Below are 23,838 nucleotides of genomic sequence, written 5' to 3' on the forward strand. Positions count from 1 at the left end.
GCAGGGCATAACGTGGGCAGAGCTAAGTCAGCTCCCTCCCATCCCCGCACCCCCTCTGGTTCCCACTCCCCAAAGTGACCAATACAGGGCCCTCTTCTCACCTGTGTGCGATGGTCCGCAATGCAAACATGCTGCCAGGTGTCCTTACTCACTCACAGAAAGTCTCCCACTTCTCCACGCCATTTGAACTTTCTCTCCTGTCTCATTTGACAAATGGTGACCTCAGCAGGTGCTGCCAGGTGCCTCTGACTCCAGCGCCTGTCCTTCCAGGAGATGCTCCATGACTTCAGAGGAGCCCACAGATGAGATGCCTGCTGGCCCTCCCCAGTGGGCAGGAGGCCCGAGTTCCCTTCTTGGTGTGGAAAGAGATATTATCCTTCAGAATGCACACAGAACACAGGAGCGGCTAACATAGCCAGACTTTAATACCTTCTGAGGAGGAGAACATTGCTATTCTAAGATTTATAACAATGTTTATTAAAACTGTACAATAAATTACAAATGAGTAAAAACTTCTCTGATATACATCGTAGGAATCACCGTACAAAAATATGTGCAAAATGTTTGTGGTTGGTCGCCATACAAACCTACGTCGGGCCTGTGGATACCAGCTAGCACGGAACAGATCACACGTGTAGAATGTGTTACTGAGGAGGTTTTCGGGGACGTAAATACTGGGCTGGCATGTTGCCGGGAGGAGACAGGTGCTCAATTCGTTTTTGCATAAATGTACAGTCAAGCTTTTAAAAAATAGACAGTAAACAAATATAGGATTTGATACATATATGTACAACTTGATTTCCTGAGCCTAAACGTAAGTCCGTTGCTGTGTTAAAACACACAGCCCACCTTAAGGTTTTGACGACGGCAAAAGCAGGTGAAGGTGACAGAGCCTCAAACCCACTCCCACACACCCTCCTTCCTGACCTCCGGGGCTGTGTAAGGCACGCAGGGTATCCCGAAGCTTGGGGTCCCCCCAGACCGAGGTGCACACACCTCCGTGTCAGCAAGGAAGCTGCGGTTCACGTGGGCCTCTGGTCTAGACAAGCGAGGCGGTGCACTGTTCTGGGGTGTGCACACAGTGCTACGTGAGAGCTATGGTGCTGCATACGTGTTGACGTCTTGGTTACACAGTCAGCATTTCTGGCAAGGTTTCAGGTCCCCCACTTGGTCCACTGGGGAGCGATGCATCTCCACACAGACTTCCCCTTTGGAAGAGCTCACTGGTCTTGAGTAAAAGGTACACTCTAGGATTTAGAAAATGCACCTTCTTTAAAGTACTTGAATTCTCCAGATGCTTGCTGGGCCAGCAGGAATCAGTGGCAAATGCTCGTATTTTGCGGTGTGGGCAAAGCCCAGTCCTGAAACGCTGGCTTTTGTAATGAGATGAAAGCGGGCGCCTCTGACACAGAACCGAAAGCAATGCTGTCGAAGGAGAAAAACGGACATTGCGTGTGCTTCCAGAAGACGGCAGGGATGCGAATGTGCTCTGGTGCCTGGAATGTTTTTTGAAACATTCACTGAGCCGTTTCCCTCTCCTATGGATACACATTTCGCGTGTGACAACTTTGTATGCATCAGTGCATACGCACGTGCTTCTCTCTCCCGAACAGTGTGCCCTTTTTAAAAGTATAAGCTGTGATTAAACGTGTTGGGGTGGGTGGGTTGGCCCATGAAGAACTCCAGACATGTGGACAACATGCAAAGCCAGAACAGTCCAAGGAGACAGGGATGTGACTTTGGATTTCAAATGCGGATCTTTAGATCCTGAATGGCCGCCCGCATGACTGCTGCTCCTGTGCAGGTTCGCACTGGGGGGACCCCACAAGGGGAGTGCGTGGACTTCCGGGGTGTCCCCTGATGCCTGGGTCACACACTCCCTCACCCTTCCATCTGTTCATCCATCAGTCCTTGGGCCTTTCACTAATGCCAGGCTATTGCTGCCATTCGGTTCTGAGCACAACCAATGCTGGTACAGTCATCATGAACTGGCCCAGGTCCTATCCCAGTGAATGCTAAGTCAGCATGGCCTTAATGACAGCAAAGGATGAGCCCTTCTCACAGACTTGCTGAACAGTGTGCTGCCCAGCGGAGCCCTGCCCGCCCCCAGAAAGCACATCTGTCTGACCCCGTCGGCGTCTCCCCATTCCAGCCCAGGCAGTCGGCTGCCGCTGTCGTCCCCACCAGAGCTGAGCATTTGTTCCAACACAATGTAAACCGAACCTACACTTCAGACAACGCAGCCACGCCCCTCCCGCCGGTCGGTGATGCGGTTTGTGTTCCTTTATGCAACACTGTGAGCTCTGTTCTCCCCTGGCTGCACGGCTAACTGCCCGGTGTGTCCACTTCTAAGTGCCCTGAGGGCTAAATTCCTGTGCATGTGTTCTGGTGGAGCAAGTGTGTGCACGTGCACACAAACACATGTGCTCACACATGCACCCTTGCACACACACCCCTTGCAACTTCTTCAGCACCGAGAGTAACAACCTTAGTCCATCCAGGGGCGAGGCCCACAGAAGAAAAGCTGGATATTGGGCTGCATCCCGGTGCTGGGCGGCGTTCCTGGGCTGCGGACCGAGCCCTCGGCGGGAAAGGAAATCACACTAGCCCTGGCCTCCACGTGTGCCGTTTCCTCTGAAAAAGAGGGAAGACAAAAGCTTTATCTTAGCGTGAGCCATCCAAGGCACTCAGGGGCAGGCCTGAGAAAGCACCAGGGGCTGCGGTGCCACATTTGAGCCCCTGCCCAAGAGATGCAGACCAGCGTTCCTGAAGGTCATGGGGCCACAAAGGCGGGTCCGTGGGTTCCACGCATGAAGCCATGTGCAGAGTGGCCTAGACCCTTCCTACCCCACCTTCTCATTACCACTTAGAAAGGGGCTGTGGTAGGCAGCAATCCCTCCTTCTCGTCTTTTACCTTTGTGATGTCTGGAACAGGTTAGGAAAGGCCTTCTAACAAGGAGGCCAGGCCAGGATCGGCTCCTGGGGCGGCAGGAGTAAGAGCAGGATGAGGGAGGGGTCAGAGGCAAAACCCCAGGGTCTCAGATTTTAGAAACTCCACAGGTTTCTGGTCCAGGAGAGAACGAGAGGGTTTGTGGGTTTTTTATTTTGGTTTCTTAGCCTAATTTCTAAATCAGCCGACAGTCCCTGAAGGAGAGTGCCCTGGACTGGCAACTGCCCGGCGATGGGGTGGTGTCCTGGTAGGGACGGCCGCCACAACAATCAAATAGCCCGCTACATTTAGGAGGGAGAGCGCGGTTATGGCGTCGTGTCCACATTGGCCTGCACTGAGGAAAGGTGAGGAAGCACAGGAAAAGGCAGACAACCAAAGCCATGGACCGGCTCCGTGTCACGGCGCCAGAATGAGCAGAGGAGGGACGGGGGGTGCTGGCAGCCTGGTGTTTTGAAGTGGGCCCCGGCCCGCAGACACAGGCACGTCAGAACCTCATTAAGAGCTGCGGAAGCAGAACGCCCGTCGGTCCCACGTGCAAACGGACTCGTACATATGGATCAGGAAACAACATTCTGATTCCTGTCAAAATAGAGCCGGAGGAGCAGGCCCGCGTCTGTGTTTGTGTTGGGAGTTCCCGCCGAGATCAGCTGTGGGGAAACGGCGCTGCTGGCACCTTCAGGGTCGGAGGTGTGTTCTCTGCCTTCCAACCATCTGAGCACACAGGATCCCACCGAGTCCATGTCAACCCAGGGCTCACCAGGTCACTACCTCCAGGTAATGGCCGGAAGGGTCAGCCGTGTCCCTCCAACAGAGAAGGCGGCTGATCTCATCTGTGTACCATGCATACACGTGGACTGCACAGTCCCCTGCCAGTGTGGGCGCAGAATCCAACTGCCCAGGCTGCCAGGCCTCTGCCTGACCACACACACACACACACACACACACACACACACGTCACACGGGCGCACTCTGCCTGCTCCCCACTGGTGCCTGTCCTGTTTCCTGTCTGGGTGGCAGGCAGCAGCTCTCACAGCCCCACGGGGGGCTGTCCAGCTGTCTTTTCTGACACTGACCTCTCTGATAATGGCCCCATGGCTGTGCCTCTAAAAAGACCCATTATTGCTTCCATCAAGATGGCTGCATTTCCATCACCAGGCAGCTGCCGCCGGCGGGGAGCTGTGGCCTGAGCTGCGGCCGAGAGACTGGGCTCGACAGCAGAGCGGTGAGGGGGAGGGGACGCCTCCATTTCTGCCTGCGACTCTGCACATCTGGCAGGGACCTTAGAGGAAAGCTTTGCCGTTCCTAAGGCAGGAGGATTCTAAACAAAGAGCGACAGTAAATTGCAACACGAACGGGGAAAGCCTCCGTTCACAGTCTCTGGGAGGCCGAGCATCGTGTCCGGTTTTGGCTCCCAGGTGGACACACGCCCAGAAGCAGCCCCTGCCCCTCACACTCACAGACTTTACAAGAATGTTCCAGAAGCACCGTTCACATGAGCAAACCCGAGTGTCCGTCAGAGGGAGGAAAGCCCATGCCACGCAGACACAATACGGTGAGTCTGGGCGCCATGATATCACGCGCAGGAAGCATGGCCGGGAGACGCGCACGGCACCTCTCCTCTCTTCGTCAAGACTGGCGAGACAGCGGAACTACACCTTTAGGAACACGTGTGTCTGCAACCAAGCTCCACAGGGCGCTGCCCGGGCCTGGGACGGCGGTGACCTCTCAGGGGAGGGCAGCGATGGGCCAGGGTCCTGTGGTTGGAAGTCACCGCGTCCACAGATGTTAGAAAGAACAAATCGCCGAAACCGGTTTGGCTCAGTGGATAGAGCGTCGGCCTGCGGACTGAAAGGTCTCAGGTTCGATTCCGGTCAAGGGCATGTATGTTGGTTGTGGGCACATCCCCAGTAGGGGGTGTGCAGGAGGCAGCTGATCGATGATTCTCTCTCATCGATGTATCTAACTCTCTCTCCCTTTCTGTAAAAAAATCAATAAAATATATATTTTTTTTTAAAGAAGAAAGAACAAATCACCGAGGGGCCACTCCCTCCCGGGGCGGCCTGAGCCAGGGTCAGGACTAGGCAGTTCTGCCCACCAACACAGCAAAGGTGGAGGGAACTTGGTGACAAGGACCGGCGAGAGGGAGGCACAGGAGCTGCAGCGGCCTCTCAGGCCAGCAGGGACCCCTCAAGCCAGCAAGATGGGGGGGGGGAGGCAGGACAAGCTAAGATCCAGTGGGGCTGGAGCAGATGTGGGGCGCCTTTCACAAGCTCCCCCCTGCAGAGCAGAGATGAGGCCATGCTCAGAGCTCAGGAACAGTCCCTGCACGTTCACAGGGGCTCCGGGAGGCCTTGGCTGGCCTGGGGGTGTCCTGGGTCTGGGCTGAGGAGGCCCACGTGGGGTCAGCTCATGGAGGACACAGTGAGGAGCCCACACATGGACACTCTCTGGGGATCAGACCTGGTCCAGGGGCAGTAATGGGCAGTGAGCCACCTCCACCCGGCCCACCCACCCACATAGACACAGGAGTGTCCCAGCAAAGTGACCCACATGTAAAAGCAGCTGCACTGGACTGAGCAGGATCAGATGAGGTGGAATCCTGTGGCCAAACAGATGTCATCACCCCCACCCCCACCCCAAGGGCCCCAAGCAGGCAGGAGGGAAGCGCTGTCCCCATGGACGTGTGGCAGTGCCTTACCTGCTCACCACCTCGGCGTCCGGCTCCCTCCTCACCTTCCCAGGTGCCCTGCCGTCCTTCCCAGAGTTTCAAGGGCAGAGTTCTGGACAGGGCAGCTTCAACCCCACTCAGCTCCCTGTGGCCTGCAGGCCTTGGGCGAGCGGAGACCAGCACCCAGGCCTCCATGGGTCTGGGCTGCTGCTGGAGGTGGCCACTGGATCTCTGAGGAGGTCAGAGCCCTGTCCAGGGGGCCACTGTGTCGTCCACCTGCCGTCATCATGCTCAGTCCCACCAGCCTCAGCCTTCACGTCTCCGGCGGTGAGGAGGCCCCAGTGATGGCGTGGAACAGCGTGGCAGCTGCGGCCCCATCTGTGCCCACGGGGCGTCAGCCTCAAACAAGGGCGGGCATCGTGACGTGTCCATCAGTCAGTGCAGGGACCCAGTGAGCGAGTCGCAGCCTCAGCGCAGCCCAGCGGGGGCGGCCCAGGGAGACCCCCTCGGGACGTCCGGGACGCAGTGAACATAGGTCACCATCGCGGCCACAGCCGCACTCGGTCTTTCTGTGGGGCAGCTGCGTTTTTCTGAGAATCCTCCTCGGAGACCAGGTCACAGCTGCTGCGGGAACCAGGAGGGGTGGGGTGCCGGCTCAGGGACACGCCCTTGGCACCTGCACCGCAGGGGATTCGCGTCCCCGGAGCGGGAACTGGGGGGGCTGCGTCCCAAGGAGGGGCCCAGGGTCCAGCAGCCAGGACCAAGCCCTTCGGTGGAGCCCCGTCAGGAAACCAGTTCTCACTCGGGCTCTTCAGGGCGGACAGCCGCCCGCTCAGAGCAGCTGGAGCCCCCCGCTCGGCCGCTGCCTCCCCGGGAGGGCGTCCGCCCAGACCAGAGCCTCCTGGGCACGCAGGGGTGGCACAGGCCGCCTCCATGTGCCACCCAGGCGCCCGCTGCTGTGCAGTCCAGCCGGAGGGACGGGGTCCGGCTCCTCTGGGGGCTGGAACAACAGAGACGAGGACACGTCAGGACGGAGGCTCAGTGATGGGCAGAGGCTGTGGGATGGGGCCCGGGGGCAAGGCCCACCACCTCCCGGGGAAGGTCCTTGGGGGCACGCTGTGAAGGGCGGGGCCTCGGACACAAAGAGACGTGTCCTCTCCTCTTGTCTCGGGAGGAGGCGGTGGCCGGCCTCCACGTGTGGCCCGGGTGTGAGAGCTGCGGGATGGCCCACAGCTTAGCCTGATCGGGGCGTGAACAAGCCAGCGCGTCAGGGAGGCTGGCCTCTCTGGCCGGGTCTCCAGCGGGACCCACGCTCGTACCCGATACCACGGGGAGAGGACAAAAGACCTAACAGTGCTCTGTCAGCCCCCGACACAGGAAACAGAGCCACAAGGCATCTGGGGCGCACACAGCCCTCCGCTCTGTGGGTGGGGGGTCCTTGCCCTCCTTCTCTGTCAAGAAAGGCCAGCGCCCTGTGCCCTCTGACGATCGCAGGCCCCTCTGGACCCTGGTCCCCGCCGGGGCTGAGGGTCCTGGGCTGCGGGCACCTCCCGGGCGGGCAGGGGGCAGAGCGGGACCCTCGCCCGGAAACTCTGGGCCATGACATACTCACCACGTCAGGGTGCCCGGGTGAGCTATGACCACAGAATGAACGCTAAGGAGAAAAATAAAAACAAAAATAGAAACTGAAAAGGAGGGGAGGGCAGAGACATGGAGGGGAGAGAGAGAAGAGAGAGGTTGTAGTACTCTGGCAGGAGACACGGTGGTCGCAGACAGAACGAGACAAGGGCCGGCGGGTCAGGAGCAATCCTGCCGGCCGGGTCAGCGGTTTAAGGATCGCGCCTCCGGGGCGGGGGGGGGGAGGGGGGCGCCCTGGGTCTGAGTGACGGTGTGGCCGCCACACAGACACGCTCAGGGGACCTCGCACCGGCCAGAGGCAGGGCTGGGGGGGCCGGGGAGGGGGGACAGGCAGGAGGCACGTGCCTGGTGGGTCCCTGCCTCTCAGGGCACAGTTTGGGGTGCAGAAGAGGGGGAGCTGGTTAGAGGGCGTGTGGGATAGGAGCTCTCGGGGCCAGCCTTGGGCGCAGTGGATTGGCACACTTACTGGGACGAGACTGCTCGGCAGATGGCAGTGAAGTGCCCAGAGTTTGTCACTGGCGGGAGGGGTGGGCAGCGTGGGGTGGGCAGGGTGAGGAGGGGTGAGCTGTAGGAGGACTGCTGTGGGGAGGGGACCCTCTCCCCTGGGAGCACAGAGCCTCTGCCGGCTCTTTGAGGAGGATGCGCAGCCACAGGTGAGGGAGTCCCGTCCGAACACCAGCCTCCTGCTCTGCGGAAGGGACCAGCTGGGGGCGGATCCGACTGGCCTCTGCACTCGGCACTCAGTGGGGAGCCGCCCCTCTATGAGGCCTGCCCTGCAGGCGGGACTGACCACAAGAACCCATCACTTGTGGTCACTGGCGATCACTGAAACGTCCCTAAATTACAGGAAAAGAACTGCCCAAAACTAAGCAAAGCGCCACGGGAAGAGTCAGGTCCTCCCCGGTCCCGCTCCGGGCAGCTCGGTCTGGGGAGCGCCAGGTCGCACTAATACCGGGAGTGGACGGGGCCCCGTGACCCACACCTCACAGGCCGGGGTCCAGGAAAAGAGCCGGACAGTCCGCCCCAGGCCCCAAGCTGTGTGGCCCCAAACTAAACCCGTGCCAGCACGCGAGTCTCCTAAACCTACAAGCCATTGTGTTAGGGACCGGAAACAAGACTCGTCCTGGACAAATCAGATGCCTCAGCCGGCTGTCAGGGAGCCTGGGCACATCTTGCCACAGCTGGGGAAACTGAGGTCATGAGAGACACGAGAGGTTGCACAACTGGGCCGTGGCAGAGGAGGCGGCCCAGGCCCCAGGCTCCTGGTCCAGAGCCGCTGCGGCCTGAAACCTTTCTGCCCCCTGTGCCCCGACCCAGCAGCTTCCAGTGACGCCCGGGAGAGTTACTGGTCCTTCTCTCTTTCAGACACTCCGGAAACAAAACAGGCCCCAAAACGTGCATTTGTTTTACCTTTTCCTCCAGTTCCTTTATTTGCCTCTTCTGGGCCTCTATCCTTTCTTCTAACTCTTTAATTCTCTGCAACGGCAAAGGGACGGAAGGCTTCCGTTACCAGGCTGCCTGGGACACCACGTGGGAAGACGGCTTTCAAGGTTTCCTTCAGGGACCTGGCGCCCAAGCAGCCCCGAGCCACGGCCGTGCTGGACGTGGGCCCCGCGGGGGTGCTGACGAGGGGCAGGTGGCCTGGCAGGAGGGTCTGCATGGGTGTGGCTGATAGGGCGTGGTCGTGGGTGTGGCTACTGGAGGGCAAGTTCATGCACCATCTCTCCATCCCCGGCGCACCTGCTGTGCCAGCTGCAAGAGCTCCATGCGCTCCCGCAGGATCTGGGCGTCCCGCTCGCGCAGCTCGCTCATGACCTGGCGCTTCCACTGCTCCACGGCCACCCGCAGCTTCTCCCGCTCCTCCTCCGACAGCAGCTCTGACACCTTGGCCCCCGCCTCCTGCTGCAGGGCGTCGAACAGCATGGCCTCCAGCTCCAGGATGTGCTGGGCGGGAACGGAGAGTTAGCCCTCGCCCGGTGGGGGGCCAGGCACCCGGTCCCTCCGTGTCACAGCTCCGAGCCCCTGCACTGAGGGCCCCGGCCTGGCTGCAATGGTGCCCTGCCAACGGGCCCAGGGGCACAGCCCTCGGCGCGATGAGTAACGTCGGAAAGCGTGGCTGGCAGATCCGTGAGCCCGGAGTGGGTGACGGCCCGGGGTGTGGGGTGTGGGCAGGTGTCCCCGAGGAAAGAACAGGGGAGGGAAGGCTTCTTCCTGGGCTCACAACCTTCGTCAGACCTGGGCTGTGAGTCCCGGGGCGGGAGGAAGGGCAGTGCCCACAGGGCTCTGTGACTAAGGACAGGGTGCGAGTCCTTGACATCCCGCCTTCCCTGCTGAGGGGGGCATCTGAGTCCTCCCCAATGCCGCCTGTGGTGGGGTGAATTGTGTTCCCAAAGAGACTCGATCCAGCCCTAGCCGGCGTGGCTCAATGGATAGAGCGTTGGCCTGCGGACTGTAAGGTCCCAGGTTCGAATCCGGTCAGGGGCATGTGCCTGGGTTGTGGGCTCGATCCCCAATAGGGGGCGTGCGGGAGGCAGCCGATCAGTGATTCTCTCTCATCATTGATGTTTCTCTCTCCCTCTCCCTTCCTCTCTGAAATCAATAATGTGTGTGTGTGTGTGTGTGTGTGTGTGTGTGTGTGTGATTCGATCCACTCCCTCTCCACAAGTGGGAGGGCCACTGAGTGCCACCCCAGCACTCGGGCACAGACACACACGGGCACACTCCGTTCCCATGGGTCACAGCTTCCTTGAGGAAGCAGGACTCGGCCTCAGGGTCATTCAGGCCCACCAGTGTGCCACACTGGCATAGCACCACCCGATACTCCGGAGCCCTCGCCAGCCCTGCACCAGCCACCTCAGCTGGTGGGCGGCTTCCCATGGACCAGGGTGAAGGGTGACTATTAGGGGATATGGTCGTCACCACAGGTCTCAGGGGAGAGCCTGGAGCCCCACAGACCCCTCGTCCCCTTGAAAAGAGTGGGGTAAGAGAGAAGCTGACCAGGCCGAGGGACAGCCGGCCCCCGGGCCCCAGGTTGGGGCTGATGGGTGAGACCCAGGGCGGGGAAGGACTGAGCGGAGACAGCGTGGGCTACGGTGGGGACACGGGGGTGGGGGGAACCCCAAGAAGGTAAGTGCCTCAGCCCTCTGCTGCCTTCCAGAAAGCCTGTCGTGACTGAGAAGCCAGGGACAGGCCAAGTGACTCCTGCTCTGACTCCACCCCAGCGCTCACCCTGATGCACACTCCCAAGAGCTTAGCCATCGGATCTGAGGCTGGGAGAGCTTTTTTCCTCTGGGACTTTAGAGATACAGTCTTTGAAAGAACCACATTCTCAAACTACAGACGCCCATCTTCCTATCAGAAACGTACCCTTTCACACACGAATATCTCCTTTTCTTCAGGCAAAACGATTAAGAAAAGGCCTTTGGGCTGAGTAGGCATTTCGAGAATGAAAAAAAAGGACCTCACTTACTAGTACACTTCATCGTCTTGACAGCCCCCACTGCGCTGTCCCAGCAGCGCACACGCCACCTCCCCACCTTCTCAGAGCAGGAGTGTGTGAGTGCGTGTAAGGGGAGCTCCGGGTTCTCAGCCAAACACAGGCGCGTGTGGGCCTAGAATTAACACCCAGGGGCCTGGGAGGGGGATGTGCATCTCTCCCTACACACACCAGCAGGAGCCCGGCCCCTGGGGGCGTCTCTGACCCTCCTGGCAACTCCGGGAAGTAGTCCCAGACCCCACACCGGCTCTTAGCCCATCCTCAGGCACCTCGCTCAGGCCGCCTTGCTGGGGTGAAAGGCAGGGTCCCCCGGGACCAGCACATGACATGCTCTGCCTTCACGGATTCGCACTCCAGGGGAGACAAAGGCACACGGACTAGGACGGCCCTGCAGGGAGTCACTCATTCCGGGGGTAACTAATGGCCAGAGAGCAGGTGCGGGCTTGGCTCCTGCAGGAAACTTGGGATCTGTCATGGGGACACTGTTTCCCACCGCAGGCAGACGTGTGGGCCGGGGAGTGGGGGCAAACACAGCAGGAATCCCAGGAGAGAGGTGTTACTTAACTGTGTTCAGTTAATTCCCAAATGAATCCTATTTCAATGACTTCAGTGCTATCACCTCATTTCAAATGTCCCTTTGACTGCTCCTGCGCCCTGGTTCCTGGGGCGAAGCGTTTGATGACGGGCCTGGGCATCCTCGGAGCTCGCCGGGCAAGAGGGTGTCAGAGGGACCCAGGCAGGCAGTGACCCACCGGTCACACTGGCCCAGGCTCTCCCGCAGGCTGAGGCCTGGCCCACACTGGCCCTGGAGACAGGGTACTGGCGAGGGAGAACGTCCACCATTTCCACGCCCCCGGGGCCAGCAGCCCACGTCTCTTACCTTGTGGGCCTGGTCCAGGGCCTGCTTCCTGTAGTCCAGCTCCTCGTCCAGGTAGCCCTTCTGCTTGCTGAACAGCTCCTGAAACACACGGGACCTGGGTCTCGGCCTCGGGGGTCCAGCCTGGTGACGCCGGGGTGCGGGCCACATGGCGGGACACCCACCCACCTTCTCACTCTCCAGGTCGACCATCTTCCGCTGCAGGGCTGTCTCCATCTCTTCCATCTGCTGGAGCCACTGGACACAAACAGAGCGGGTGGCTGTGACCCTGGGGTGCCATCCCCTCCCCCCACCACGTAAACAGCCTGCCGAAGGAGGGGGGCGGGCTTGGCCCCGGTGTCCCCCCGCCCCTCCTCCTGGAGCGGGGAGCTTGTCCGCATCGGGAGTCGGGGCTGGGCTGGCACCGTGGTCTCCCTGAGCTCCATGTGCCCAGGGTACAGGCCAGTGCGGGCTCCAGCCCACAGCCTGCTGGTCTCCAGGGAGTCTGCCCCCAGCCAGCAGGAGCATTGTCTCTGAGCTGAGCACCCACACCATCACTTACCTTCTCAGCCAATGTCAGGACGGTCCTGGCTTGTATGACAACCACTTGCTCTTCATTGGTCAGATTCTGCGTCAAAGCGGAATAGACACAGAGTCAGGGGCAGGGCCATCGGGGTAGCTGGGATGAATGACAGGTGCATGGTGAGAATGACTGATGGCTGCTCAGTGATGGGGCTGAATGAGGCTTACATGGTAGGGCTGAATGAGGGTGCATGATGGGGCTGGATGGTGGCTGCAAGGTGGGGCAGAGTGGTGGGTGTTTAGTGGGGCTGATGGAACAGATGCAGGGTGGGGGCTGGGGCCACAGCTAAAGCTGCTTTCACTAAAACACCCTCCCAGGAGTCTGGTACCCTGCTTATGTCCCTGTTCGCTCTGGTTGCACTCTCCTTTCTGTCCTCGCTGGTCTGCTCACTGCTGGCGGCCATGATGGTCTAGTTAGCCCATTGAGGCAGGATGGGATGGGCGGGCTGCGTATCAAGCAGGCAGGCAGCAATACACGTGTCCCCACCTGTCTACGCCCCCATCTTCGTGCAAAGCCAGCTCTTTGCATCTGCGGCCCTGAATTATTAAAACATTGCTGGCAAATGTGGAGCAAAGAGCACACACCGTGGCTGTGAAATGGTCCCATCCCTGGTGCTTTGCCTTTTTTCTGCGTGTTTTATTCCTGTCTCGTTCCAAGGAGCCCGCCTGGGTGGTCCCTCCAGGTGGGGAGTCTGGTTTTGAGACCAGTGAGCATCCTCAGAGGGTGTGGGCACATGAGGTGGTGAGAGCTGGGCTGCCCCTGACGCCCTCTGAGGTGGGAGCTCCCTAGGGGCAGGGGTATCTTGCCATCCTGACACCTGTGCAGGCGGCATGGGGCGGGGGGGTAGTGACCAAGTGCTATAGGCACAGAGGCAGCCTCTGTCCATGGGACACGCTGCACCCCTGACCCAGGCGTGGTACTGGGGCTGGGCCAGTGCCCCGCATCCTTCCTGCCTCCGGGAAACTGGCCAGGCGGCATGAATGCCTGGGTTTTGGCATGTGCTTGTGAGTGAGCAAGTGTGTGTGTGTGTGTGTGTGTGTGTGTGTGTGTGTGTCTGCATGTGTTTCTTTTTCTTCCATGTACTGTGAGAAGTGCACTAGTTTGTCTAAGTCAGTGATCGGCAAACTCATTAGTCAATAGAGCCCAATACCAACAGTACAACGATTGAAATTTCTTTTGAGCCGAGACCGGTTTGGCTCAATGGATAGAGCGTCGGCTTGGGGACTGAAGGGTCCTGGGTTCGATTCTGGTCAAGGGCACGTACCTTGGTTGCGGGCACATCCCCAGTAGGGGGTGTGCAAGAGGCAGCTGATCGATGACTCTCTCTCATCGATGTTTCTAACTCTCTATCTCTCTCCCTTCCTCTCTGTACAAAATCAATAAAATACATTAAAAAAAAAAAAAAATTTAAAAAAAAAAAAAAAAAAGAAATTTCTTTTGAGGGGAGATAAGAGATCAACCAAAGGACTTGTATACATGCATATAAGCATAAGTAACTAATGGATGAAAAACTATGGGGAGGGAGGGCATGTACAGAAGGGGAGGGATTGAAAAAAATTAAAAATAAATAATAAAAATAAAAATAATAATAAAAATAAATAATAAAAAGAAAAAAATTCTTTTGAGAACCAAATTTTTTAAACTAAAACTTCTTCTAACACCACTTCTTCAAAATAGACTCACCCAGGCCTTGGTATTTTGTGGAAGAGCCACACTCAAGGGGCCAAAGAGCCGCATATGGCTCTCGAGCTGCAGTTTGCCGACCACTAGTCTAAATGTTCTTTCTTGAGAGCAGTGACCAGGATGGGAAGCCCAAGGACTTTAGGACAGCTGTGGCCATGTGTTTGTTAGTACACCTTGGGTGGGGGAAGTTCTGGGGTATAGGGTGGGGCTGCCACCTAGTGCAGTTGATCAGAGGACTCAACAAGTGTAAGATGGTGAATGGAGGGTGGACGAACAAAGGATGGAGGATGGGGAATAGATGAATGGAGAATAGAGGATTAAGGGTGGATAAATGGAGGATGGACGATGGAGGATAATGGAGGATGGAGGATGGATGGATGGAGATGAAGAACAATGGAGGATAGAGGAGCAGCTTTGTGGATGGAGGATAGTGGATGAATGGATGGATGGAAGATAGATGGACGGAGGATGAAGGATGGATGGAGGCTTGCTTGCTAGAGGATGAACGGTTGAAGGATAAATGAATGGAGGATGGATGGAGCCGCACAAGTGGGCTGGATGAATGGATGAATGAATGGATGGATGAATGGATGGAGGATGAATGGATGAATGGATGGATGGATGGATGGATGGATGGATGAAGAAGGATGGACAGAGGCTGGAGTCTGGGATGTAGATATGGTTACTTTGACCCTTCAATAATTAGGATTCCTTCCGGGTGTTTTGTAGAAATTGGAAATCTGGCCTAAATGAGACTTGGAATTATTAATGAGCTCTGCCCACCCTCCCAACCAAGATAGTGAGACTCCCAAATCTGGGGTGTCTACAGCACCATCCCAGGAACAGTTAAAGACTGAGAGGATCCAGAAACTGAGACTGTGTGGCTAGAAGTATCTCTGCTGAGGAGTTGGGTGTGGGCTCCCCACCCTCGCAGAGCGGAGGCCCCAAACCCCCCACACGGGCACAGGAACAGCATGAGGAAGGAACAGAATTTCTCCCGAATGCCTGGCGCCCATCTCAAGCAGCCCCGGCCACAGGAGGGTGTGGTGGGGCTGGGCAGGGCAGCCTGCGGCAGGACCACAGAGGCTCACGGGGGCCCGGACCACGGCGTGAGGGGGCATGCACAAGTCAGGAGAGCAACATACACTTACGGCGTTGTCCCCCAAGATGTCCAGCTTCTTCATCAGCTCTGTGACCTGGATGTCCTGGAGACAAAGACAGGAGGGACACGGGAGGTGAGCGCCAGCCGGGTGGGGCGGGCGTGGGCACAGCTGGGGCACAGTTGGGGCGGGGGGGTTACCGTCACGCCTTCCGCCTCACAGTACGCTTGCAGGGGGCTCTTGCCGTCCACGAAGGGGATGTGGTGGAAGTTGATGGCGGGTGACTTCCTCTCCCTCTCCTGGACAGAGAGCAAGGCTGGGCACGGGCGGCCGGTCCCTCCCGGCTCCTCCCACCATGGAGGCTGCGCTGGGGCAGCCCAGGGAACACAGGAAAGCCACAGAGGCCACCAAACGTGGTCAACACGACATTGGTGTAAGGGAAGCTCCGGCTGTAGCGGGGGCTGAAAGCTCAGTGGACTTGCCCGAGAAGATGCCCACGGGAGCCGGAGCGCCCAGCCCAGGCGGGCCCTCGGGGCTTGATCAGGCACCGGGAGCCCCAACTGACTTGGGGAGCAGTATCCCCACAGGCCTGACCAGAGCAGTTCCCCAGGACAGCGGCTGGTGCTGCTGTGTCCTCAGCCAGGACCACATGCAAGAGCCCGAGGCCAAGGGGACCGTCACACTGAGGGAGCCGCACAGCCTTCCTGCGCCCCGGGAGGTGGAGGGAGCCACGCTGAGGGCCAACTCCATCTGGACTCAACCTGCTTCCTCAGTGGGCAAGTGGGGGCCCTACACCCCACACCTCAGGTGTGCAGAGAGGCCAGGAAACAGACCGTGGAAATGAGGGTTCAGAGAAACAAAGCAAAGATGGGCCTCAGTGTCATACAAGACGGTGGTCGTCCTGCCAGCGAGGGTCATGACCTCCTTGTCAGCAGGTGTCCTAAAGGCGGCCAGGACCCAGAAGGGGCCCTGGAGCTGTGTGCAGGTGCCAGCAGGACAGATGCCCACCCAGGTCACTGCCTCCCTGCCTCAGACGTGGACCTCATGTCCCAGCTGCCCTGGCAGGCGAGCATCTGGTCACTGCCTGGCACCCTCATGCAAAGAGATGCACCCTTTCCAACCCGGCCTTTTGGGGTTGTGCGTCAGGGAGGCGGAGAGAGGGGCGGCTCAGCCCTCCATCTCCCCAGCCCCGCAGGCGACCCCACTCGGGCCCCTCTGTGCACGCCCCGCACCCCGCCCCCAGCGCACCTCCAGTTCCAGGATCCGGAACTCCAGCAGCTCGTTCTGGTCTTTCACATCCTGGACGTCGTGTTTTAACCGAGCCTCTTGCGTCTCCATCTGCTTAATCTGTAGAAAGAGAAGGTGGGCGAGACCCTGGAGGTCATGTGAGGTCAACTCCCTGCCTTTCCCGACAACCTCTGGGGATGGTGACCGGCCTGGGGTCCCGGCCCAGAGCCCAGTCTGCGGGGACCCGCACGCTTCGGTGAGCAGAGAAATGGCGCTTTTCCTAGGGGACCGGCCAGGCTCCAGGACGGGTCAGCGCACCTTTTCCACAAGCTCTTGGTTTCTCCGGTACAGGGCCTGCTTCTCTTCAATCCACTTCATGTCCTTGAAAATGAAATGGACATGGAGGAATCAATGCACTGCAGGACAAAGCCATAAACTCAACATTTCAATCACGACTCAGCAGAACAGAGGGTTTGACAGACGGACGCAGCACCCAGCTCCTGAAGCAGCCGCCTCACAATTGTCACCCTCCTAACGACACCCCATGGCATCGTCCACGCTCTTGGGGGTCCCGGATAGAGACAGGAGGGGACAGCCCTGCTTCGGTCAGACCCGCGTGCCCCCCTGTGGACACACTCACCTGCCCCTCCTCGGCCAGGGCCTTCTCTAGGTCCTCAATCTGAGTCTGTGCTCTCTGCACTTCTGCTTGGAGCTGCTCACGGGTCTGTGGGACAGGAGGGGAGACATCAAATTTTCCCTAAGAGCCAGGACATGCCCGCAGGACGGAGGTTTAGAGGCGGGGAAGCGGCCGTTAGCGCTTTGCAAGGATTCTCTGTCAGAAAGGACTTCCCGCTTCCTTGAAGCGAGGCCCTCACTCCATACGGGGGTGATCTGTGATTCCTTCTGAGGGATTGTTAGGGAAATCCTCCAGTGCAGGGTCAAACGGCCAAGGAGGACTGGGCCTGCTGGGTGCGGGCCCGGGCTGGTCCAGTCCCCAATGACAGTGTGGCCAGCAAAGCAATCGCCAGCCCTGACAGAGCCTTCCCTTCAGCGTGGCGCCCTCTGCTGGCCTTGGGTTCCCTCCTTTCCCGAGCCTCCCCCTTGTTTACAAAACCAGCCGCCTCAGTGCCACCTGCGCCTCCTGGGGCCCGGGCCCCTCCTGTGAGTTAATCCCTCTGGTGTCCAAACCACAGGGCGCTCCTGCTCCCCTGGGCACGGTTTCCAGGGCAAATGGATGAAAGCATTTGGGGCCAGCTGGGCACAGGGCCTGGGGGGGGGGGGCCCTCAGCTCGGGGCCTCTTCTCCCCTAACGGGCAGCGGGTGGGCGCAGCATCTGAGCTCAGCATGTGCTGGATGAGTGCATAATCTCAGCAAATGTCAAAACCTGAGCTCAACTGCTGGCCCTCCCTCACCCCTGGCCTTCGCTGCCAGGTGTGCAAGGAAGGGGACCTCACCCTCAAGGAGCTGCAGGACCTGTGGCCTCCAAACCCCCCCCCCCCCCCCCCCCCCGGAGCAAGGCCCACTGCTCTCTGGAGGTTCCTCAGCACCCCTGCACCCAGCATGGCTCAGCTGTCAGGCACCAGCCCAGCTGAGCCAGCACCGGCTCCCCAAACACTGGTTCCTAGTGGTCTGGGCACAGGCCACCCTGACGGGGGCAGCGAAGGGCCCAGGATGTGGGGAGGGGGGAAGGTGGGGTGATGCAGGGGTTGAGTGGGGAGGTCCCACTGGAGTGGAAGTCAGTTAGACCTTAACTTCTCGCTCTGCGTCCAGCGTCCCTCCGACCTGCTCCTGCAGCAAGGCGTACGCGCGCTGCAGGGCCTGGTACTCCATGGTCAGCTGCCGGAACCGCAGCTCCGTCTCCTCCTTGGCCATGCCCTGGAGAGGCGCAGACACAGCGTTAGCGCCTGGCCTCGACCTGGGGGCCGGGAGGTGAGTCTGAGGCCCCAGGGTGTGGGTGGCCGAGACCAGGGCCCCACTGGCTCCCACCTGGAGAGGCAGGTGGCTGCTGCTGCCTCCTGGGGCCCAACTGGACCCCGAAGGGGTCGCTTTTCCATAGACAAGCCAGAGGTCTGCGTGGGAGGGCAGCCATGTCTGGAGCAGCCGGGCCCAGGAACCTAACCTGGCCCAGTTCCCACAGCCCTATCGCGTCCTCTGAGGCTATAGTGGCAAGTGCACTGCTGTGTCTGAGAGCTCTAAGCAGCTCCCTGGCCATGGGGCATCCGCCAGACCTGCCAGGGGCGGCCCCACCATGGCCTCAGCGCGGCCACTCCTTGTCCCCTGGCCACCAGGCAGGACCAGTCAGGCTCAGGTGGCTGCTGGAGCTGAGGCTGGCGTCCTCCCTGAAGAAGGGACTGTCGGGTGGTTTTTATCAGAGAGCTTTGCTGCCCATGCACATCCTGGCGTGTGCCCTTGGCAATGGTTCAGACCTCCCCACAGGCAGCCGCTTGAGAGGGCGAGAGCTCTCTTCTCTGCACCTCTGCAGAGGGGGCGCGGGGCAGGGTGGCGCAGACGGAGCGTGTGCTCAGAGAAAGGGGCGGCCAGCAGCTGGGCAGCAGCAACAGGGGTGTTTGTCATGGTGGACGGTGAAACGGTGGCGAAACGGTGGACGGTGGCACCTCTGTGGGGAGCAGCGCCCACCCCCGCCCTGCCCGCCCCGTTACCTCCTCCAGGTCGTCGTCCGGGGTGCACGGGGTTTGGTCCGTCCTGTCGGTTTGGTAGGATATGGAGGAGCCGTCCGATTCCAGGGAAGCCTCCTCATCGTACCCGAAGAAGGTCTCCACCACCACCGGCTTCGGTCAAAGGGACAGTGTGAGTTCATACCAGCCGGGCTGAGCGCCAGCCCCAGGGGCCTCTTGCCGCTCCCGCCGGCTCCTCTGCTGCCCGGCTGTGGGCCAGCTGCAGGGCCACACCCCGGCGCACCCCAGGCTCCATCGCGGCTGCCCAACCTCAGGGCAAGGGATTGCCACGTGGTCCTTCTGGAAGAGGGGCTGGCGAAGGGCTGAGGGGCCGGAGGTCTGGGAGAGGTGGGCCACCTGCACAGTAGGGACTGAGCGCGGCTGTGGGGACCAGTTCTGCGGGGCCCAGGGCAGCGGCACTCGGATGCCGCTGTGCAGGTGACATGACTCAGGACTAACAGTGGGCACTAGCCTGGCGTTCAGCACGTGGCCCCGTGTCTAGTGACTCGTGTTCACTGTGTTTTCAAAGCATCGTCCTTGGCAGATCAGAATAAAAGTAAAAACAAGCACCTTTCCCAGCTCGTAGGAGAGCCCTGCCCGAGGGACGCCCCACAGCTCACCCAGGCTCCCCTCCCCGCCGGACCTTGCATGTGCCAGCTCATGGCCAGTCCCCTGGACCAGTCAACCAATGCCCCGTCCTCGGCCCCCAAGCCTGTCCTGCCCACTGATGGCTCCTGACTGTCCCTCCTCTCATCTCCCATAGCATCTGGCCCAGGGGGAGAGTGTGAACCTCCCCCGCCCGTCCACGCCGCTGGGACCTGCTGTCAGCCTCTCGGCCTCAGAGCCCTAAGTACCTGCAACTGACCTACACCTCTCACGCCTCCACGGGCCTCTCTCTGGCTCACATGAAGGTCACGGCTGATTGTTCAAAACCAAACAAAAATCACACGCGCTCTGCAAAAAGCAGGACATGAGCCAGGTGCTTAGGAAATGTCTTCCAGATCCCCGCTAATAAAAACCACAGGTTTGTCACAAAGGATCGTGCAGCAGAGAAATCACCCAGGTCTTCGAGGGAGGGGCCTGCGGATGGAGGTGGGGTGGGGCCTGCAGCCTACAGGGCCTCAGGGCCTCAGGGTCCCAGGCAGGCTCCTCCCCTTCTTATTATCATGAGTTCATATCTTGTCTTGGAAATGTTAAATAAATAAGGCTGGTCCTAGCCGGTGTGGCTCAATGGATAGAGCATCGGCCTGCAGACCAAAGGGTCCCGGGTTCGATTCTGGTCAAGGGCATGCTCCTCAGTTCCAGGCTCCTCCCCAGCCTGGGCCCTGGTTGGGGTGTGTGCAGGAGGCAACCAATCAATGTGTCTCTCTCACATCAATGTTTCTCTCTGTCTTTTCCTCTCTCTTCCACTCTCTCTAAAAAATCAACGGAAAAATATCCTCGAGTGAGAATTAAAAAAAAGAAAAAGAAATAAGGCTGGGTTTTTAAATTTGAAAGTATGAACCGAATTATTTCCTTTGGGTCCTGCTTTGGTTCTACCACAGAAACAATTTTTAGAAATAATAAAATCATTTTCTTTTCACGCCCAAAGGAATCGATGCATCCCCCATAGGTGCCCCCTGCATAGGCGGCTTTTAAAACACGTTTAGGCCCAAGCCGGTTTGGCTCAGTGGTAGAGTGTCGGACTGTGGACTGAAGGATCCCAGGTTCGATTCCGGTCAAGAGCATGTACCTGGGTTGCGGGCACATCCCCAGTAGGGGGTGTGCAAAAGGCAGCTGGTCGATGTTTCTCTCTCATCGACGTTTCTAGCTATCTCTCTCCCTTCCTCTCTGTAAAAAATCAATAAAATATATTTAAAACATAAAAATAAAATAAAAATAAAACACGTTTTAGGTGCAGCTACGCCGACACCCTCGCACTGACCTTGGGCAGCTTGGCCATCTTCTTCCTCTGCTTCCGAAACCTCAAAAGCTTGTCGCGCTCCTGCAGAAGCCAGTTGAAGAGACGCTTTTGAGTAATTGCACAGCTCCGTCCGTTTCACACGCACGGACAAGGTTCCGTGGGGGCACGGGGGGGGGGGGGGGGCGTGGACAGGCTGGCGTGCCGGCCACACCGACATGAACACGCCAAGCCCACGGCCTGCTCGGGAGCCCGCAGGGGTGGCAGCTCGTCCCGCTCCTCGGGCTGGAGGAGGGCCGAACCTGTGTGGGTGGCTCGGTCACCACGCTCATCGGCCCCCAGCTTCTTTGACCTGGTGCTTGGCTGGGGGGCCCGCGTGGGGGGCAGGGGATTCGAGTGGCAGCAACCGAAATGGGACCCGTGGGGACTGATGAGCCAGCCCCTGCGTCCTCGGAGCAGCTGCCTGCACACGGGGAGCCCACAGATGTGGGCGTGGACCCCCTGAATGTGTAAGGAGGCCAGTGACCTCCTTCTTTCTAGGGATCGAGGCTGCATCTTTGTGACGGTGACCGAATCCACCAGCCGCAGCCCGTGGGTGCATGCCGGCAGGGCTGGGGAACCACGGTGGGGGGAAGGGCCCAGAGAGGAGGGCCCTCCGACCGCGGGTTGACTAAGTGAGTTGGTACTGGGCAGAGCTGGTGGCCCCTGGACAGGTGGGCATTCTCGGCCACCACAGCAAAGCCTCAGGGCAGGTAGCGCTGTGGCCACAAAATCCACCTGGGAGCTGGCACAGCCACTTGTCCAGCCTGGAAGGAGTGGTGGGCACAGGGATCCCGGGAACAGGGCACCAGAGAGAGCGTGCAGACAGGCAGTGCCAAGTGTACTTACTAGCACGCTCTTCACGTAGCCGGCCGTCTCCAGCGCCTGGAAGAGAGGACATTCATTCGCCTGGAGACTCAGAGAGCAGACCCCAGAGTCCTGCACCCCCAAACCTCTGGCGCTTCCTGACTGCAGCATGGCGTCCCTCCCCGCCGACCTGCCCTGGGAGGGGCGGCCTCATTCGGCCCCGATGGGCCTCCCTCCCACCCTCAGCTGACCCCCAGCCCCGTGGCCTGTGGAAGGACCCAGGGCCCTCAGTGCAGGGCGAACTGGCCTTTTGAAATGTGTGATTTTTCCCTTTCCTGTTCCCCCATAAGTTCTTATAACTTTGATTTGGGGTCCTGTCTCCAGAACGGGGAGGGAATCCGTGGCGGTGGTTTGGAGCCCCGGGTGGTGGTCACCATGGCCCCAGCACTGGTGTTGTGGCTCCTGACACCCCTGGTCCGGAGGGGGCCACCTCCAGTGTGACCGGTGCAGGGACCCAGCCAAGACGACCCCAGGGAGAGGCCGGGAGGACAAACAACCCCACCTCCCGTGGGGCTCCTCTAGGCAGACCCCCAGGGCAAGGGGCTGAGCCTCCAGGGGGCAGCGCAGAGAAGGGGGGAAAGGAGCTGGGGGGCACCTTGGACAGCTCGTCGATGAGGTTCTGCTGCTCCACGATTTGGAGTTTCAGGAAGTCAATCTCTCTCTCATCTTGACTCTGATCCAGGTCGTTGAGGGAACTGGGTCTCCTTATGATGCCGGCTCTTTGTCTCTGAAAAGCCAACCAGACCACGTCACTCACGGGGAGGAGCAGGGCAGTCCGACTGGGCGACGGGCAGCCAGGGTCCTCCCCTCTCCGCTCAGGCCCCGGAGCCGCCCGCTTGGAGCCTGGGAAATCGAGGCTGCGTCTTAGCACCTGAAACAGGAAGGGCTCAGAGCCCATGGGGAGACACGTGAACTGTCCGTGCCAGTTCACACCCCACAGCCGTTCCCAACGTCAGAGTGTAAAAAGAGGGGGTTCTGCCCTAACCGGTTTGGCTCAGGGGATAGAGCTTCAGCTTGCGGACTCAAGGGTCCCAGCTTCGATTCCGGTCAAGGGCATGTACCTTGGTTGGGGCACATCCCCAGTAGGGGGTGTGCAGGAGGCAGCTGATCCATGTTTCTCTCTCATCGATGTTTCTAACTCTCTACCCCTCTCCCTTTCCTCTGTAAAAAAATCAATTATATATATATATATATATATATATATATATATATATATTTTTTTTTTTTTTAAAGAGGTTCTGCACAGGGGTGTGTGGAGGGCAATCCTCCCACCTCCCCCCTTTCTCACATCCCTGGTTAAGCTCTCACTCAGGGCCTCTGGGGCCCTCAGGGGCAGAAGAAACACACCCGACACCAGCTAATCACCCCACCTGCTTGGTGGTGGCGGCAGTAGTGGGGCACCCCTGGCCGCCTGGTCAGTGCCCACTGCCCGGGCGGTTGTTCCTTTCTCTCACAGCCAGTCCTGAGCTCCCACCACCTCTGCCCCAGGTACTCGGAGTTGGAAGGCAGCCTGGGGGTGGGGGGTGTGACTGCTCAGAATCTTACTCCCTGTCACTCCCCAGGCAGGCGACACCCTGCCCTCAAGAGCCCAGACCCTCAGCTAAGGTCCTGGAAGGTAGTTCCTATCCCCACAGGACTCCAGAGGCCAGGAACGTGTAAGACTGTGTGGTGAGGTTGTCATGGTTACCCTCATGTGGCTGACGGACAGGTCAGGGCCCCTTACCATTTCTATGTTCTCCTGAGTGACAAACTTCAACTTGTTTTCCATTCGACGCAGCGTGTGGGACAGACTCTCGTTTTTCCGAGAGAGCCGCTTGTTTTTATCCAGCAGAGGCTTGTACTGGCTTTCAGCTTCTCTCAAACGCTTTAGCTGAAAGACACCATTAGTTACAAGCACGGTTTTTTAGGCGTGACAGAGAAGCAGCCGGTCCCCCGACGGAACCTGCAGGCTGAGCAGAACGAGCTTGGCGACAGCGAAGGGTTGGAGTCGAGTCCGATAAGAGCTGTGGAATCAGGACCCCCGGGGAGCCCTGAGAGGCCCTCATCCAGGGACAAGCCACTCAGAAACCCCAGCGGCTGCAGGGACTGACGGTGATGGCGCCGCTGAAGGCTGAGGTCCTCAGACAACGTGAAGAACGGAGGATACTTTTGCCCAA

At 59.2% G+C, this 23,838-nt stretch overlaps 1 protein-coding gene across 24 annotated transcripts in view; it reads right to left on the reverse strand.

Moving 5' to 3' along the window:
- Positions 1-407: 407 nt before the first annotated feature.
- Positions 408-23,838, reverse strand: part of JAKMIP3 (Janus kinase and microtubule interacting protein 3) — a 42,955-nt gene continuing 19,524 nt past the window's right edge. For 6 of the 24 annotated variants that reach the window (XM_084904437.1, XM_084904434.1, XM_084904433.1 and 3 more), the window contains 19 exons: positions 23,406-23,552; positions 22,278-22,409; positions 21,665-21,700; positions 20,801-20,860; positions 18,862-18,990; positions 17,948-18,076; positions 16,842-16,925; positions 16,520-16,582; positions 16,223-16,321; positions 15,175-15,273; positions 15,020-15,079; positions 12,171-12,236; positions 11,798-11,866; positions 11,633-11,710; positions 8,997-9,200; positions 8,667-8,732; positions 7,231-7,272; positions 5,649-6,618; positions 408-2,634 (listed from right to left, as the gene is read on the reverse strand). In XM_084904437.1, the coding sequence (XP_084760563.1) occupies positions 6,451-6,618; positions 7,231-7,272; positions 8,667-8,732; positions 8,997-9,200; positions 11,633-11,710; positions 11,798-11,866; positions 12,171-12,236; positions 15,020-15,079; positions 15,175-15,273; positions 16,223-16,321; positions 16,520-16,582; positions 16,842-16,925; positions 17,948-18,076; positions 18,862-18,990; positions 20,801-20,860; positions 21,665-21,700; positions 22,278-22,409; positions 23,406-23,552 (1,731 nt within the window). In that variant the 3' untranslated portion in view covers positions 408-2,634; positions 5,649-6,450. Of the gene's footprint in view, positions 2,635-5,648; positions 6,619-7,230; positions 7,304-8,666; positions 8,733-8,996; positions 9,201-11,632; positions 11,711-11,797; positions 11,867-12,170; positions 12,237-15,019; positions 15,080-15,174; positions 15,274-16,222; positions 16,322-16,519; positions 16,583-16,841; positions 16,926-17,947; positions 18,077-18,861; positions 18,991-20,800; positions 20,861-21,664; positions 21,701-22,277; positions 22,410-23,405; positions 23,553-23,838 lie in introns of those variants that run through there. The other 18 variants (XM_084904441.1, XM_084904438.1, XM_084904430.1 and 15 more) reach the window with 7 other exon arrangements.

The sequence above is a fragment of the Pipistrellus hanaki genome, assembly GCF_964339955.1.
Source record: "Pipistrellus hanaki genome assembly, chromosome: 14".
In the NCBI taxonomy this organism is placed as follows: domain Eukaryota; kingdom Metazoa; phylum Chordata; class Mammalia; order Chiroptera; family Vespertilionidae; genus Pipistrellus; species Pipistrellus hanaki.